The 17,612-nt window shown below is 45.0% G+C and overlaps 1 protein-coding gene across 1 annotated transcript in view; it reads right to left on the bottom strand.

Moving 5' to 3' along the window:
* Window positions 1-17,427, bottom strand: part of MYO5A (myosin VA) — a 99,830-nt gene extending 82,403 nt beyond the window's left edge. The window contains exon 1 of the mRNA XM_062501729.1: window positions 16,328-17,427. Coding sequence (XP_062357713.1) covers window positions 16,328-16,354 — 27 coding nt within the window. The 5' untranslated portion in view covers window positions 16,355-17,427. The remainder of the gene's footprint in view (window positions 1-16,327) is intronic.
* Window positions 17,428-17,612: the final 185 nt, after the last annotated feature.

Raw genomic sequence — 17,612 nt, 5'->3', positions numbered from 1 at the left:
GACTCACAAAGCCTCTCTTCTCAGATATTAACCTCTTGAAGTACTAATTGACATTGCTGACAAAACAGAATTAGCAATGCAAGCAGCTCAGCAGTCTCGTCAGCAGGCAAATAGTTTTGTACTTCCATTGCACAATCACAAATCCAGAAGAAGGAGATACAGCTATCTTCACAGCTCAACTGCTCTTTGGCTAAGACATGAAAGATATCATTAAATTATCTACATCCTAGAAGAAAAAAGGAAATTTCAACTCAGAAAAAGCTGTCCCAAGTTTCTCAGCACCACCTACCCATACAAGTGAACCAGTATGATTTTCACTCCAGCAGAGATCATCTCTTTTTCTATTTACAGACAGCCTCAAAAACCACAGTCTTTCACATGTTAGCCATGAAAAGAAATATGAGACATTGTCCCCCTCCTTTTCAAGAATGGCCTTGGGTCTGGGTAGAAATAAAGCAGCTCATTTATGTCTGGATCAAAGAGACACCATCAATTCTGGAGCACTAGCTGAAGGAGCCAGGGGAACAGCAACAGCTGGTGAAAGTCGAAGCCAAATTTCACCAAAACTATTCAATGTGAACTTACTGCTCACTGAACATGACCACCTGGAGAGAGCAGGTTGCATTATGAGGCTGGGGAAAACAAGTGTCTCTGCTACTAAGGCATAACAACAAAACAGCACAAAGTCATCAAAGCTCACACTGCAGAAGTGCTGAACTGATCTTTGCAAACTGCAAAGTTATTACAAAAGGATTTCTGAGCTCTGGGATTTCCTTGGCTGGGTTGCTTTGAAAACACTAGGATGCTATTAGAACAATATCCTTTCAGCTCTGTATTTTCCCCTATGCTTGATTCACAGTGCCACCACCAAAGGTGATAATACTGAGACTAGAAATATGTGAAACAGCAAGGTTTAGTTTTAATGAGCTCTACACAAGCAGATCACCAGCCAGCTGAGTAACAGGCAAACAAGTCTTAACTGGACTAGTCTGGATCTTCAACAAAGAGAACATGATCACTCACACAGGAGGTGGGAGGAGGTCCCATTTCTTCCACTGCTGAAACCACTAAAATTTGTGCCAGCCATCCTGTAATCTGTGGGCAGTCCCAAGGACACACTGCACTCCTGTTACCAGAGTGCTGCTGCTGCCTGCACTCTGAAAAGTCAGACAGGACTTCACTCTCATAAAAATGCCAAGTAACCAGGGAGGATTGGAAAGTAGAGCATCCCCATGACAAGCGGGCTGCTGCAAAACGTCTGACCAATTCATCTTAATTCTTCTTAGGGCCAGAGGGAAATGGAATCATTAATTTGGAAAAAAAAAATAATCCAAACAGAAATTACAGTTTTCTTAAAGGCAGTGGCACTCTTTGGGCATGGAGTGTATTTTCTTTCTGTTGCTCAGCAAGAGCCATTTATAAATCTTTTGTAGAGCTTAAGGCCTGATATTTAGAAAAAAACTAATTTCAAAATAAATTTATATCCTGATATACAGTAGGGGAATTTGGACAATCTGGATTAATGTTTTATCTGAACAACAATCCCACATAGTTAGTTGATCTCACAGGAAGATCAAAAGCTCTGAGTTGTTGTGTCTCATGGGAATTCCCTGACCAGCCACAAGCAGAGCTCCCAAACAGCATCCAGGGGACAGCAGTGACCCAAGCTCTGAGCTACCCCTAGGATATCACCACTGTGACTCTGCACTGATACTGGGTCTGCAAACCTGGCTCACAGGTATGCAGGTAAGGCACTGCATCCTTCACCATGCACAAGCAAACTCCTTGGATCACAGCTCAGTGAGAACAAGTCTGTTGTATTTGAGTACTTCAGCTACCCTATAAATATCCACTACACTGGAACCATAAGGATATAAAAGCTTAGTGCCCCCTCCCCTTTCATTCTTTTAAGCATTTTTGAAAGGTATTCTTTGTGTATAGGGCCTGAGGTCTTGCAACAGCAAAAGCTACTCATGTAATTTGCCACACATGCCTTTATTGTACAAGGGACAATCAAAAACTATCAGCATCCCACACAGATTCACTGCAGCAAGATCTGTATCCTCAGCCACTGGATAAACATCCATTGACCTACACAGCTGAAACCTTACCTTACTTCAGAGGGATGCAAAAAAAGCTAAATCCCAAACACAGGATATCTATATACACTGAAACTCAGAGAAAATTACCACCACGCAAATCTATGCCTTGGGCCTGACACCAAGGCCAAAAGCTACAGTTTTACTTTAAACTATCAAATCTATCAAAGAACAGTTATATTATGAGCTTGCAACTGGTGCAATTGACTTACAAAACATTTTTAAGGAGTTAAAACACACAAAAAATTTGAGCTGTGCATTTTCTGCACCTTGAAAAACACAGCTTTGTACATTTTATGTTGATTGTACTTGACCTTCTCTTCAAAACGTCAGAGACAGATGTGGCTTATAATCAGCTGTTATTAACCCAAACAATACTTCAGCTATCAAAATGCTGCCCATTCACCCCCCTAAGCTGCTGCATGCAGGAACAGCTCCTGTTAGCTGTTGTTGTATTCACAGATCCCCTTTCACAGGCTCTTCTCCAGCCTCCCCAAGCAGCCAGCCATCCTCAGCTAGTGGCCAGGGCTACATCTTGTACTCTGTAACTTACTGGACATGCGATGCCAGCAGCACCTGCTGCTGAAAGCCACTGGGCAGTGATGGGAAGTCACATCAACACTGCTTGGGTACACCCTGGATTAGCCTGCATGATGCTTCTGAGAGAGCTTAATCAAGGCTGTATGATCAATTACAGAAAAACAAGATATGCTTCACAAAGTGGCCTGGCCAGTCTGTTAAAAGAGAAGCACAGCTACATCCTTCTGTTAAAAAGAGAAGCACAGCTACATCCTTCTGTTAAAAAGAGAAGCACAGCTACATCCTTCTGTTAAAAAGAGAAGCACAGCTACATCCTTCTGTTAAAAAGAGAAGCACAGCTACATCCTTCCTTACGTCCCTGCCACTGCCATGAGCCCATGTGGATGGCACCAAGTGATGCTCCTGCACCTCTGGCCTGAGGCTCCCCACCTGCCCCAGCTGCCCTTATTCTCCACCAGTCATCAGCAAGCCTGCAGTGCAATAACTCACCACAAACCCTTAGTGAAACAGCAGCACTGCTATCTTATGCCATGCAGTGTGCAATTCTCATTGAATTCAGTACGTCTCAAAAAAAAAAAAAAAAAAAAAAGCTCATTAAAGTAAACCAGGCTAAAGAACACATGTTCACAGAAACAGCAGTGCTGAAGAAAATATTGTGTTTGAAAGAGTTTTGGTTTCTAGACCTACCAAAGGAATGAATGCAGATCTGAAGAATCTTTAGAAAAGATGGCAGTGAGATCAAACCTACCAATGTTCTGGACACTGCTTGAGACACAAAACAGCTGAATAACCACAGTAAGGTCTGCAAAAACATCGAGCAGAAGTGTGACGCCTACCTCAGACTGAGAGACAGGAAAACATTCTGACTCATGTAAAATTTCATTTGGGGTCATACCCACACAGAGAAGCAAATGCTGCACTGCATTTCGATCCATACTACCAGAATGAAGGCCAACAAGGAATTACATTCTGGTGATTTCAAAAAGAAGTTAATTATAAGTCCGCCTTAAGACTCACAATTCATCCAACCTGAAAAACATGTTACAAGAATTGTACAAAAGTGGCCACAAGAAATGTAAGGGCAAATGAAACCACTGCAGTTACCCTGAATATTCAGCTAATGAGACATGCTGCACTGAAGAAAGCACATTAGGAAAAGGATGCATGATTCCATGTTTATGTGCTTACAGTGAATGTTGCTCCAATTTAAAAATCTTTAAAATAGCCTACACCTAAGAACACAAAAAAAATTCAACACGATTAACTGCATGGGTGTGTAAATTTAAGATTCAAGAACACAAGCATTTAAACATTATAAGGGTAAATAAAACAAGTGGCTGCAGGATTTTATTTTAACATCAAGATGACGCAAGCCATAACATAGACTTGAGAGCACAAATGCAGAAATAGACATAACTTCCAGACCCCAATACACATTCAATCCAGACCTTCCTGTTTCTTCCATATTTTTCATGCTGATGTCACACAATGAAATGCTGATTTCAGTTTGTCAAGCTCTCAGATGGATTTAAGATCTTACAGAAGCTTTCTACAGTTATTCACCCCAGAGTTTCTAGGAAGCTCATGGACAGGAGGCAGAATCCCTGAATGACTCCTCAGAGCCCACAGCCAGCCCCAGCTGTGCTCTGGGTGGGAAGGGGCTGCCAGTGCTGCAGGAAAACACACAGCAGCAGGAAACCTTCACTCCCAACATCTCTGCCCCAGCACTGAGCCATGTGCAGCACTGCCAAGGGATTATTGGTGTATCCTGCACTGCTTATGCAGCCTGGGAAAATAAAGAGCTGCATTGATCAGACAGATGCACTGCACACAGCACTTGGAGTGTGGAACAAGAAGCTACTGAGAAAGAAGTAGTGGAGCCATAACTGCTCACCTAGCCCACAGAGGTAAAAGAAGGCTACATTTCCTATCTGTAGACACCTGGAGCATGGACAATTCCTGACTCAACTGTGAAAGTTTAAAGTTAAAAATTAAAGCAAATATATTTGAGAGTAGATAAGGCTGTACTTTTCTGAGTGTCCTTCTGTAAAGCTGAGCTCAAGTCCAAAAGAACCATCTTGTTTTTACTTAATCCTAGCCTCCCAAAAAGCCATATTTAAAGTAAAATACCAAACTGAGGTTTTAAAAAGCAAAGATTAACAGAGTATTTTTTGTTGGGCGAACCCAGAAATCCCAGCTGAGATGTAGCTGTATCATTAAAACAGAACTTTTACTGACTTAGCTCATGTTATTCAAGGAGAACTAGTTTTACTCAGCTAACCCAGAGTGCAGCTCTCATCATGGACCAGTGCATGCCAGACACATTTCTACTCTACTCCAACAGCAAACTGACACCAGTGAAGCACATCTAATAAAGTCATATTTAGTGCCACCAGTTTTTCACGGGAAATTAAGTCATTTACAGCAAGTCCCCACAAGGAAACCAGAGTGACCTGATATGAAGACCTGGCAAGCTCAAACTCAAAACCAGCGAGCAGAGTTAAACCTCACCAAGAGCTGCCCCTCCTCTGTAAGAGCTGTGAAAGCAGAACCGGGGTTAGTGGTCACAGAGCTGCTGTCAAAAACTGCCCAGCAAGAGCAGCAGCCACTTGTTCCCAGGAGTGTCACCCTGCCCTGGCCAGCCCCTGATGAGAAGGCACAAGGAGGTGCAGGGGCTGTGCTGGCTGCCCCATCCTGCCCCATCCTGCCCCAGCAGAGCAGTGCCAGCTCCCCAGGCACAGCAGGTGATGGGAAACACCTCTGTGCTCCACAGACTGGGGAAATCACACCCTGCCACACTAGCTGAAGCACTGCTTTCAAGCATACCACGTTTAGCCTTAGAGAAACTATCCCACTGCTTTTCTCTACAAATGTTCTCTCTTTGATTGTTTGCAAAAAGTTTAAATCAGCTTTACACTTCTGATACGTGAGGCTGTCACAAGGAAGAAGTGTGCTCAGACATGAAATTCTAACAACTTCTGCAATTGCTTCTCTTCTTGCAAGATTTTTTCTAAGTGAGACGATCTCCTGAACAATTAATTTAATGTCTGGCATGTTTGAAATTGTCATGTATGTATAGCCAAGATCCAAACTAAGTAAGTGCAAACTCAATTTAAATCCTTATTAAGAAACTCTTATACTATAATACTACCAAGCACTTATATGCTTAGCTGTACAGATCTATATGCCTCTGTTAAAACCAAGAAAACAACTGAACATATGCTACTTACTTTAACATACATATAATCTAAAACTTCTATTTCCATCTCATATCTCCTGCAACAGAAATTTTCAGCACTTTCAGAGGCAGCTGGTGTTTCCTTCCCAGGCAAATTAGGCTCAATCTCCACAGAACATATTTCCATCTCTCCTGTGTTGGTGTGTACTAACTCATAAAGCAACTTGGGAATCTCTCTCTCTGGTTTCCTCAGCAAAACAACTGAGGTCATCTGCTTTAAAGATACTTATGAATAACCCATGGAGTCTGCAGAGAGTAACGTGTGACAAGCCATGTTGGGGCAATGAATTCCCTCATTGTTAGACTGCCTCATAGTATTTTTAGGTTATTTCTCCAGCTCTACAAAGCTCAAGAGTGTCCTCCTGTAAACCACAAAGCAATTGCAAAATTCTCTTGTCTTGTGATAATCAAATGGAAGAACTCAAGGACACCACCGGTCAATTGGAGCAAGAGATTATGATTTTTAATATCCATGGGTATGTGCATCATTCAAATGAGAAGTGCCTCTTTTTCCATATTTAGGACTGACAAACTGCAAACATGCAGTTTACATCTACCCACACAGCAGCCTTGGAAAACAACACGACAAACCACATGCCATACTTACCTGGTGGTAGCTGCTATAAACACAGAATGAGAGCTCTTCAAAGCAATGCTGTTTCAGCCTTTACATTTGATCTTAAAGCAAGGGATCTCATCAGACCATAGAGCAAGGAGCGTGAAGAGTCTGCTCTCAACCTTCCTAAGAGCTAAATAAACTCAACAAGCCACATCTGCTAATTGCCAGGGGCAATGTGCATTACCCTAACAGCCCTACCTACCTACAGCCACACCTGAAGCAGGGTTAAAAGGCAAAAATCGAGACTTGATGAGCAGTGAGGGAAATGCAACAGCTTTCAAGATGTTCAGCAAGTAGCCACAAACAGCACGGAGCTGACAGGCACAAAAACACAGTTGCATTCTACATTCCTGACTGGCTCTCCTCCAGTTTAATCTTTACACTGCTCCCTCAAACCATTCATGAATATGGTGACTTCTCATCCATACTTGTTTTTTGGTATTATGTTTGTACCTTCTTTTCCCTCATCATTCTAAGAAGCTTTACCCCAGCCTTGAGTACCTCCATAGCATTAGTTTTCAGGGAAAGATCTTGCTATTGTTCCTGACTAACAGGGCAAAGAAACTAAATCCATGCCACTAAGGACAACAGAGGGTGTAAAACACAAGATCTCTGCTTCTCTAAGTAACCCATTTGCACCTTCTTCAAAATTTACATTAAAATTTGCAGATACTAAAAAAAAAACCTAAAATTTTAATATTAGTCATTAAAAGTTGGGTCAGTATCTGCAATCCACAGACACTCAGCCACAGTGAAATCTTTAAACTTCATTAGCAGTGCCTAATGTTTCCTGTGCTTACCTTGGAGCTCCTTAATATCCACAATTCAGCAAGGAAAGCACTCTCTCATGTAACCACACTAACTACTTAGCCTCTTAAAAAAACAAAAACAAACCAAAAAAAACCCCCACACAAACTGTTTTAACAGCATCGATTTCTTCTTTATATTGTATTAGTATATAAACAGACTGACACATAGAAACAAAGTATTAAATACTGCAATTAGCTGCAAGCAGCAAGCAAAGCAGCTGTACTGTGACAGAAAAGGCCCAGATTATGACCTGGATGACCAGGAAGATCCAAAAATCACCAAGATCATCAGGTCAATAACTCTGTGTTTTCATGTTTGAGCAGTGCTGGGCAGTCCAGGTTCACCACCTCACACAGTGTTTCATGTTAGGCTGCTGCCTGGAGCAAATTGCAAACATGGACTGTGCTAAAAGATCAGTGGCACCATGAGATGGCAGAGTCCTGAAAATGGAAGCTTCTGCTGAAAATACACTCTGGTTATTGAACATTAAAACTGGGCTTTAAGTAGTCGGGTCCTAACTTATTGCAACACTGCATACACTGAGCTTTCCTCAAGAGAACTTGACATGAGACATCCCTAAGATGTTTTCGTTTGTTTTCCTGCACAGATCATTCCTAACAGCTGTAGGACAGCAAAGTTATTTCCCTGCCATAAGAAGAAATAGAGAATAAAGGGTTTGATCTTTCAGATTTATGAGCGCGATTTCAAAGCATAAAATTAAGCAATGTGTGATTACTCACAGAGGATAAAGAGAAATCTTTGCAGTATCAGCCTTAAGTAAACCCAGGGTTAAGCAAAGCCAAGGAACACTGGGAACAAGGAGGAAATGATGCAGCATTGTTCCCTGCCAGGAGTCACCAAAAGCCTTGCCACTAGTGTTGGCAAAAAAGACCTTAGCAACCCAGTCATACAGCTCTGCCTCGTGGATCCAGCTTCAAAGTAAAGCCAGGAAAAGGGAGAGTTGCTGTACAAAGAGCCAGTGAATTCAAAACAGTTTAATTTTCTCTGTCTCCCATGACTTTTAGATAACAGGTTTAATTTCATGCCTAATGCATTTCCGCTCACTTAAAAGTGTTGATACCAATTTGAACCAGCCAAACTCTTAGAAACATCATCTCTGTTCTAGCATACCTTGAGTGGGGTTATGGTCCATGGAAATAAGCAAAAAGACACAGTTGGATGAAAAAGTCAACGTCACAGACATGATGCAAATTTTGGTTTTATTTCTCACCATAACACCATGCTTTCCTGCAACAACTGCTGCCTATTATTAAGGACAGATAGGAAGTTCTTCCTTGCTATTTCAGCAGCAGAGAAGACAAGCAGAAGGTACATTCTGCTGCTTCAACTCATTCGAGAAGCTTGCTAATGAAGCATCAGGAACAATAGCCTTGCCCAAACGCTGCTCCTTGGCCCTGGGCCCAACTGTTCAAATACTCACTATGAAAGTCAAGCACGATACACACAGTAGTAAACACTGCTCCACTACAATGAGCACAAAATCTGATCAAACATAACCTCTGCACCTTCCAGCACGCAAAGAAAACCCAGCCAAGCAAAGGAGTTCAGACTCTGCTCATCCCTAACTTCATACATGCAGAAAGGTAAGGTGACTTCAATCAAGAGGCATAAAACAAATCCCTGACTCACTTTTATCAGAGGAGCTCTTGCTGCTTGACAGCACAAAGCAAAACTGTGTCCATCATCTCCCCTCTAGCCAGGATGCCTTTCAAACCAGTAACATCTCTACATGTGCTCATATATACATGCAGTTGTCAAAGACACCAGTAATACAAGCAAAACTTCAATAATTAAATTTTGTATACTTTGTGCTGTCAAGGAATGAAACCCAAATTCAATGAATGTGTACAAATTACTGTATGAATATAATAAATAAGTACACATTAAGGTGTATAAATATCTAAAAGAGGGGTGACAAGACAGTGGACCTGGCTCTTCTCACTGGTGCTGAGCAAGACGACAAGAGCCAAGAGGAAGAAACTGATGCTCAGAAGGTCCATCCTAATATCTCTACTGGGCAGTGACTGAGCATTGGAACAGGCTGCCCAGAGAGGGTGTGGAGTCTCCCTCACTTCAGATATTCAGAACCACTTGGACATAATCTGGTGCCTCGTGCTCTGGGATGGCCCTACTAAAGCAGGGAGGCTGGCCCAGATGAGCCATGGTGCTCCCTTCCAGCCTGACCCATTCTGTCATTCTGCCAATGTCCCCATAGGCCATCCCAAGCTCCTGGAGATCTGCTGCAGAGGCTAATCCAGGCACAGTCCCACAGCACACTGCCACTGCACACTGCCTTCTCTCCTAGCAGAAACCACCACTGGTTAACCTCATTGTGCTGCTCCTTGCTTTTCTAAAATCCTGCTAAAAAAAGACCTTCCAGAAACAGTGCAGCCATGTGATACTGGACATTTGGGTGACTTCCTCCAATTCAGCTGGCTCAATGAGCCCATTTCAATAACAAAAATGCTTTATTTAGTTCAATACAGAGTAGGCAATGAGTCTCATAAAGACAGAAACAAACTACTTCGTTATTAGAACACATGGAGAGAATTAAACTCCCAAAGGCCCCACAAGCAAACCCTAAGAGCTGGGTACATCTGTCTATCCCTTACAACCCAACCTGGAGCTCTCTAGGTCAACAAAAATAATCATGGTGGCTGTTACACACATTTTCTGACACAGCAGGAGCTTGACAGCTCTTTATCTGATAATTTATTTATTTATCAAAAAAATACAAGTAATCCATTACTTAACCCATCTGGCAGATGCTATAAAATCCCTGCAGTAGAAACAGACTGTGAATAACCAGTGGCAGCTCCATGTACAGACATTATTATTCTGCAAGCATTGCTGGTGACAATTTGGGGGGAGAACCCACATAATCCACTGATATTACCCAGTAAATGTTTTAACATGATATTCAAACAACTGAAGAAAGAAGACCAATTATTATAAATGGGATCTCCACAGTTCTTTACATATAACAAAGAACTCACACAACTTTTCAAGATTAGGTCTAAAACTTATATTTTAAAATATAAAGCTATTATCACCCAATGTTGAACTTTCGGTGTTCCTTTAGGACTGCAGGATGCACCCTCCCAGAAGCTATCTGTGGGCTGTGAGAAGCTTTCACAAACAGCTTGGTGTCTCTTTGACCCCACCAGGGTGGCACCATTTCCTCATGCTCAGCATTCAGGGGAGCAGCTCTGATGCAGAGTGGGCTCCAACTCAAACCATGGCTTGCCTTGCTTCCCAGGGCTCACCGCTTATTTTACCAACAGATTCCTGACATGTCACAAAGCTGCTGGGGGAAAGCTAAGAGCTTTCTCAGTTTCTTCAGCTGCTGTGGCTGACTAGAGAACAGGTTTTTTTACAAAACATCATGAACTGTCAAGGTTAGGTTAAACCCAGTACTGTTGGACAGATGGGTAATTATATCCTCAGCACCTGTAAAGGCAATAGGAATAAAATGGGTGCACACCATGGTGACTGCTCACTGGCAGAGGTGCCATCACATTTATTCCAGTGCCATAGCAGGTCCCCCAAGCAGAGAAGCAACTCAAACAGTCTCTGTTCTGCTGCTGGTTAGGTCTTAAGAGGCAGAGTAGTTACCAAGTACCCTGTAAAGGCTCCCTGCCATGCACAGGTGCAATTCCCTGGCAGATCAGTTTGATTTTGCAAGAGCCTCTCTGCTCTGAACTGTGCCAGCCAAAGCAGGGCAGGAGGCACAAGCTGTGCCTGCACCACTCCCATCTCTGCACGGATGGGCTCCAGCCCATCTCATGGAAGGACTGGGCACTGACCCCTGAGACACGTGGTTACTGCTTAATGCTTACAGAACACTTAGATCACATGCAACACTTCCACTGCAAATCGTGGAACACGTAAAGGTCTTCCTAAGGATATTGTCTGATGTTTGATCATTGTATACGTCCAAGCCTAATCAACAGGAAAGGAAATTAAATCTGTGAAACAGATAGCAGCTAACAAGCTCTAAGTGATGCCCAGGTGTTTGAAAAACAAAGCATTTGTTGGTAGAATTGCCTTGTTCAGGTTTAGGGGTTGATAAGCTTCAGTGACCCCAGGCCTACTGGGAGACTAACAAAGCTTGGGAAGAAGGATGTCCACTGACAGTGGACACACAGAATGCAGAATTTAGGGGGCAACAAGGACATGTGACAGAACCCCCAGACAAGGAAGAAACCAACAAAGACAACTCAAGCAACTGTGCTGAATCACTTCTGACTGGGTAAAAGGTAATTCCAGCAGAGGCAGATCCTGACCACTGACACACAGCCACCAACCCCAGAAATCACCAACCCAAAAGGAGAGGAAGACTGAGCATGCAAGACTTAGCATGAGAAGCAAGAGAATCATTAACCAATAGAAGACAGAATACTAATTAATAAGGGAATGAGGTAACTTGTAGCCAATGAACATTAATGTCTTTGTTTGCTAAACTGTATAACTAGTGAGAAGTTTTAGCAGTTATGGTGCTGGCTTTGTGGGTTTCCCACCCAGCACCCCTTTCTATGCAGAACTGTAATTGTATTTGACTCATTTAAAGTCAAATATCTCACACCTCTGTGTGTGGATTGGCCTCTTGCACACTGGGTGAAAGAATCTACTTTAAAACAACAGCTTGCAAAGCAATATACAGGACTAAATAATTAAAGCAGTTTTTTCAAAATCCTAAGAAAAGCCCACTAATGGGCACAGAAATTTTGAAATAGCTATATTTTCCCTCTTCTGCCCAGGTTTTTGCTGTATTTCCCTCCCCGTGTAGCACTAACATACCCAAGCAGAGCCACAACTTGGTCAGAATCTGCCATTTGCCATTTTTGCTTGCAAGGACCCAGCACAGCCAGAGGAGAAGCCCAAGCATTCTAACACCCTGGCTTCACCCCCAGAGCAGCTGCTGCAGACAGCCACGGGAAACTAAGAAAGGGCCACTTGCAACGCTGGGGACAGCACAAGCAGCTTTTGTTCTATGCAGCTTCCTCTGACACTTCCCTAACTCAATTTATTGCTCATAAACCCTCAAACTGAACCATTTCATGGTCAGCTACTGAGATCAACTTGCCTAGGCCATGCTGTCCAGTGAAAACTGTTTACTGATTCCTCTGTGTTCAAAGGAACATTTCCACTCACTAGAATTTCAATTAGATTAGGCCCTATGTTAGGACCAAGTTAGCTCCCCCTCATCTCAGAGATAATGGAAAGGGAGGAACACATTGGTAGCAGCAAGAATGAAAATAAATGAATGTCTGATTGAATGGATAAGTAAAGAAATCAGTGCACTGTACACAGCCATACAAAAGGGGAACAGAAAACCCAAGAGGGCAAAACAGCATGCTCTAGGAAAACACAGCATGGAAGAGAAACAAATCAAACCCAAGGAAAAATGGATGGAAACGGAGAACAAAAATGTCACGTCTTCACTCTGATTTTAAAAGAGACAGCATAAACACAGTATCTGATCTGTTTTGTTGATTTTTGTGTATAGGCAAGAACAACATGTGTTGGGGCTTGGCTTCATACCCCTGAAACTCATGAAGGTGACTTGTAACACAAAACATGGCAATTTCAGCAGAGTAGTCAGATGAGTTCCAATTCTAAGCAGAGCATTCTTACTTGTTCTGAATTTCCACAGAAATCAAATTACACTTAACAAAAGCCAGTACATGGCCTAGATTGTCCCTATGAATTTTTATGGGTCAGCAGAAGCAGGTATATATTTGTTGTTGGTCAACAGCTACTGAAATGGATCAGTGACAGCTATGCATCACTCAGTGGGGCTACAATGATCTAGGAACCACACCAATATTCTCCTAAGTTTGTCTGCAAAGTCAAAGAACCAAAACTTTCAGAAATTAACTTACAGCAAGACCACCAACCTGCTAGTGATACATATCCAACAGGACAAAGCTCAAAAGCATAACATTTTCAGTAAGAATGCCTCAGATATAACTCATGGAACAGATTTAAGATGCTTCACCCCAAAATTAAAGCTAATGCTGTCAAGCAGAGTCTGAACTTGCAGTGTCACTGGGCACAGGAATATAAAGTCTCGTGGTTTGGGCTCACTGCTCACAACTAGTTTGTGAGTGCACTCGAGCCAGTCCTTTAACTTAAATCCAAATTTCTAGATAAACTACAACCATGTCCAACTCCAGGGCTGGAGCCACCAAATTTAGAAACACACCTGGATGAATCAAAGCAATAAGGCTTTCACAGGAGTGGCATGATTTCTTAAAAAAGTCTGTATCGCTGGCTTCTAACAAAAAATAATTTAGCTTGGAAAAATGAGAGTTCCTTTCACTATTTCAATATGTGGTTGGGATAGTGGGTGTATTTTTATGTCGGTATACAAAGAATCCAAATTTGAAGAGATAACATACTAGCAAAGCTGGACACACTGTAGCACACAGCAGAGCACCCCACTTCCACCACCCCCAGCTGGAAATAAGTCTGTTCTGCCATTCTCAGACAGCATCTGAAGAAATGCTGGCAACTTCTTTGTAACACTGCTCATGCAGTCATCAAGGTAACTTTACCAACCACTGGTGCACGTTGATCCCACCAACACAGCCACCTGAACAGCACAGGCAAGCTGGGATGGGGGCATGCAGTGGGAGAGGGTGAGGGAGCTGCCTGTGCTCCAGGGCACACCCATGCACACACAGCAAAAACCATGTGCTGAAAACTCACCCCTGACCCTGCTCCCCAGCAAAATATCTATGCCAACAGCATATGACAAGAGCTGATACCTCACTGGAAGCTGTGTCACTTTAAGCAGCTGCCCTGAATGACAATCTCTGCTTACCAGTTAAAAAAGATGTGAAACTTGCTCTTTCTGTGCCTACAGATGTCTCTAAAGAGGACAAGAACAGCCTGTGTTGTGAGAGTGATGCACAGACACAGTCTCACTGGCCTTCATCACCCAGAGAGTCCCAACTGCAGGATCATCCCTGCACTTGTCTGACTTTGTGTTTGCTCTTTTTACCTCAGAATGCTTTGACCTTAAATCCATTATTTATGTTACCCAATCAAGGATGAGATACTGAATGCTATTCAAGCAGCATGCTGCCATCACTCGAGGAAAAAGCCAGCAGAGAGGGAAGACAGCAGAGTTCTCTTGGAGCACCCAGCAGGTTCCCTACCCTGGCCTGCCCAACTCGGAGCCAGGCCCTCCTCAGGAATTATAAGGGGCCTTGAGCTTTCCATTGTAACACAATACCAAGACAACAGCACACCCACATTTTTGGAGCAGCTCCTGACCAAAGGATTCAACCAGTCAGTGAAGAGAATTCAAGGTCAGATAAAGTTGGAAATAAAAAAAAAAAGAAAAAAGAAAAAGCAAGTATTCTGATCCACAGTTTATGAGACATTTTAATTCCACAAGAACATCAACAGAGAGAAATCAGAAGCACATTTCTAAAATAACTCCTTGCACAGAGGTCTACTGGGTGCCTGGAAACAACTCTGTAGTACCTCTTGGCCAGAAGGGTAAATTTCATCCCTCTGGGGTAGTTCAAAGAGATATTCTTGTATGAGATACAAAACACTAAGGCGTGCCATATCATTAATGTATTTGGTGTTCTTTAGGGTGCAGGCATGCTCCTCACCTCTCACATTCAATCTCTCCCAGACAAATACGCTCTCAGACACAGGCAAGCAGTCCCTGCTGAAGGAAATGTCCAGTTTGATCTGTCCTGATGCACAGTCACTGCGCTGTCCCACCACCCCTGACTGGGAGCATTTTGCAGATAGGGTGACCTATTCATGCCAAAACAGAAAGTCTGTTTCCTTTCCTTCCATGCACAGTGCTAGAGTGGGGATCATTCTGGAGTGTTTTACTAAGTGGCTCAAGGATCTAGATAGCGTGGCCTTCATACCAACACTCTCTGACTGTGCAAGGCTTTTGAAAGTAGTATTTGGAGTTAGCAATGCTGTGCTGCCCTACTCAATTCCAGTGACCTCTGTCAGCCCGTCTGCCCTTAAAAACCTGTTGTCTGTCATTTTTATTGGTTTTTTTTCAGATTTATTCACTAGCTCAAGGCAGAGCACTGAATATACAATGCATTGGTAGGGGTGAAAACAACCATTTCCACATCTCAATTTGCAGGCTTTGCACCAAGATGCACGGGATAGTAACTGTTTCCAGGCAGAAGCGGATGAGATACTAACACACAGAACAAACAAGATTAGAAAAATGTCTGATTAAAGAGCATATGAGAGTCACGCTGTGCATCGCTGCTGACTGCAGAGCTTCTGAACGATTGCCAGAAGAATATAATCCAAAGGTGCGGTGTCACCAAAAAGCGTAGTTGAATATCAACCCGCTTATGTCGTAGAAGCCGTTTCTCCTCAAGGAGCGGGACGGTGTTCCCGAAGGCGATAACCGAGCTGCCGCACCGCGCGGCTCCCCGGCCGGGGCGCATCCCCTCCCTCCGCGCCGCCGGACCGCACGGGCACGGCACGGCACGGGTACGGGCACGGCACGGCACGGGCACGGCACGGCACGGCACGGGCACGGCATGGGCCCGGCACGGACACGGCATGGGCCCGGCACGGGCCCGGCACGGCACGGGTACGGGCACGGCACGGCTCGGGCACGGCACGGCACGGCACGGCACGGGCACGGCACGGACACGGCATGGGCCCGGCACGGGCCCGGCACGGCACGGCACGGCACGGGTACGGGCACGGCACGGCTCGGGCACGGCACGGCACGGCACGGCACGGCACGGCACGGGCACGGCACGGACACGGCATGGGCCCGGCACGGCACGGCACGGCACGGCACGGGTACGGGCACGGCACGGCACGGGCCCGGCACGGGTCGGTTGCTCCCCGCGGGCCCGGGCCGCGCCCCCCGCCCCCGCCCGGCCCGGGGCGCTCCCCGGGATGCGGGCCCGGCTCCCGCCGCCCTCGCCGCTCCTCCGGGCCGCGCTGCCCCCGCCGCCCCCGCGCAGCCCCGGACCCGCCGCCTACCTTCGTGTACAGCTCGGAGGCTGCCATGGCGCAGGGCGCGGGCGGGTTCCCCTCTGCGGCAGCCCGGCGGCGGGAGGCGGAGGCGGGCGGGGGGAGGAGGAGGAGGAGGAGGAGGGGGAGGATGCTCAGGCGGCGGCCCGCGCCATGTTGCTGCTACCTGGCGGGCTCTGTGCATTGTGGGAGCGGCGCTGGGGCCGGGCAGGGACGCGGGCGGGCGGCGCGATGCCTCCCACGGGCGGGCGGGACGCGGCCCCGGCCCCGGCACCGCCGCGGGGGTTCCGGCGCTGCCGCTCCCGGAGCCCCGGGGGACCGGGCAGTGGGGCTGCGCGCCCCCCGCTTTGTGCCAGCGCCGCTCTTCCTCCTCTCCCTCACCAAGGTTTTTTTTATTATTATTTATTTATTTTATTTTTTCTCTCCTACACTGAACAATACTCGTTATGTCATCCGGGATGTTTGTATTTTGGCCGGTCCCCAGCCCGTGCCCTGCTCGAGGCGCGGAGGAGGCGCAGGGCACGGTCCGGTCCTTTCCTTCCCCGGGCGTCGGTCCTCTCTCAACGAGGGCGGGAGATGAGCCTCGTCTCGCTGCATCTACATCCGTGTCACAGCCTGCCGGAGCCTCTGTGTGCCTGGCTGCCCTCCTACCACCCATCCAGTTATTGCCATTATGCATTTGGCATGTATTTCTCAGGTGCAAAGTTTTCCATTTTGGGTTTGTTTTTTTTTTTTTCTCTCCGATTCTAATCCCATCCTTCAAATTGTTTACAGCCTCCTTCATCTTGATTGCATCTGCCATTCAGACCGTTACTGAAAGCACTGAAAGGAAATGGGCCCAAACCAGTTCCTTCAATAATTAATTCAGTAAGTCCATTCTCACCAAGACACGGAGGTACACATCTTTGAGAAGTTTAACATCAATGTCAAACGGGAAGGAAAAGCGTAGTCCATGTTCCAGCAAGGTCTCAAGATGATACCCAACTCCTTTATGATTTGTTAATGACTCTTTTGTACAGCTCAGGTTATGGCAAGAGTTCTTCTGACAGCAGAACTGAAGCATTCTTTCTCTGCTTTCCTTTTCCACCTTGGAAATGCATCCTACTAGTCCAAGTGGTCCAAAATACAAGTTTGAACTAAGTAAATTTGCTACACTCTCTACCAAAAAGTGCTTTTGACTATTTATCCTCTCTCAGAATTCAACTGTTTAGCTAACAGCTGTGTATTCAGTGGGAAGTATTTGCACTGCCCCTGAAACTCATGACTACCAAAGAAACAGAGAAACATTTTTAAA

This window comes from Cinclus cinclus, chromosome 13 (assembly GCF_963662255.1).
Source record: "Cinclus cinclus chromosome 13, bCinCin1.1, whole genome shotgun sequence".
NCBI lineage: Eukaryota > Metazoa > Chordata > Aves > Passeriformes > Cinclidae > Cinclus > Cinclus cinclus.
This window is presented reverse-complemented; position numbering and strand designations above follow the sequence as displayed.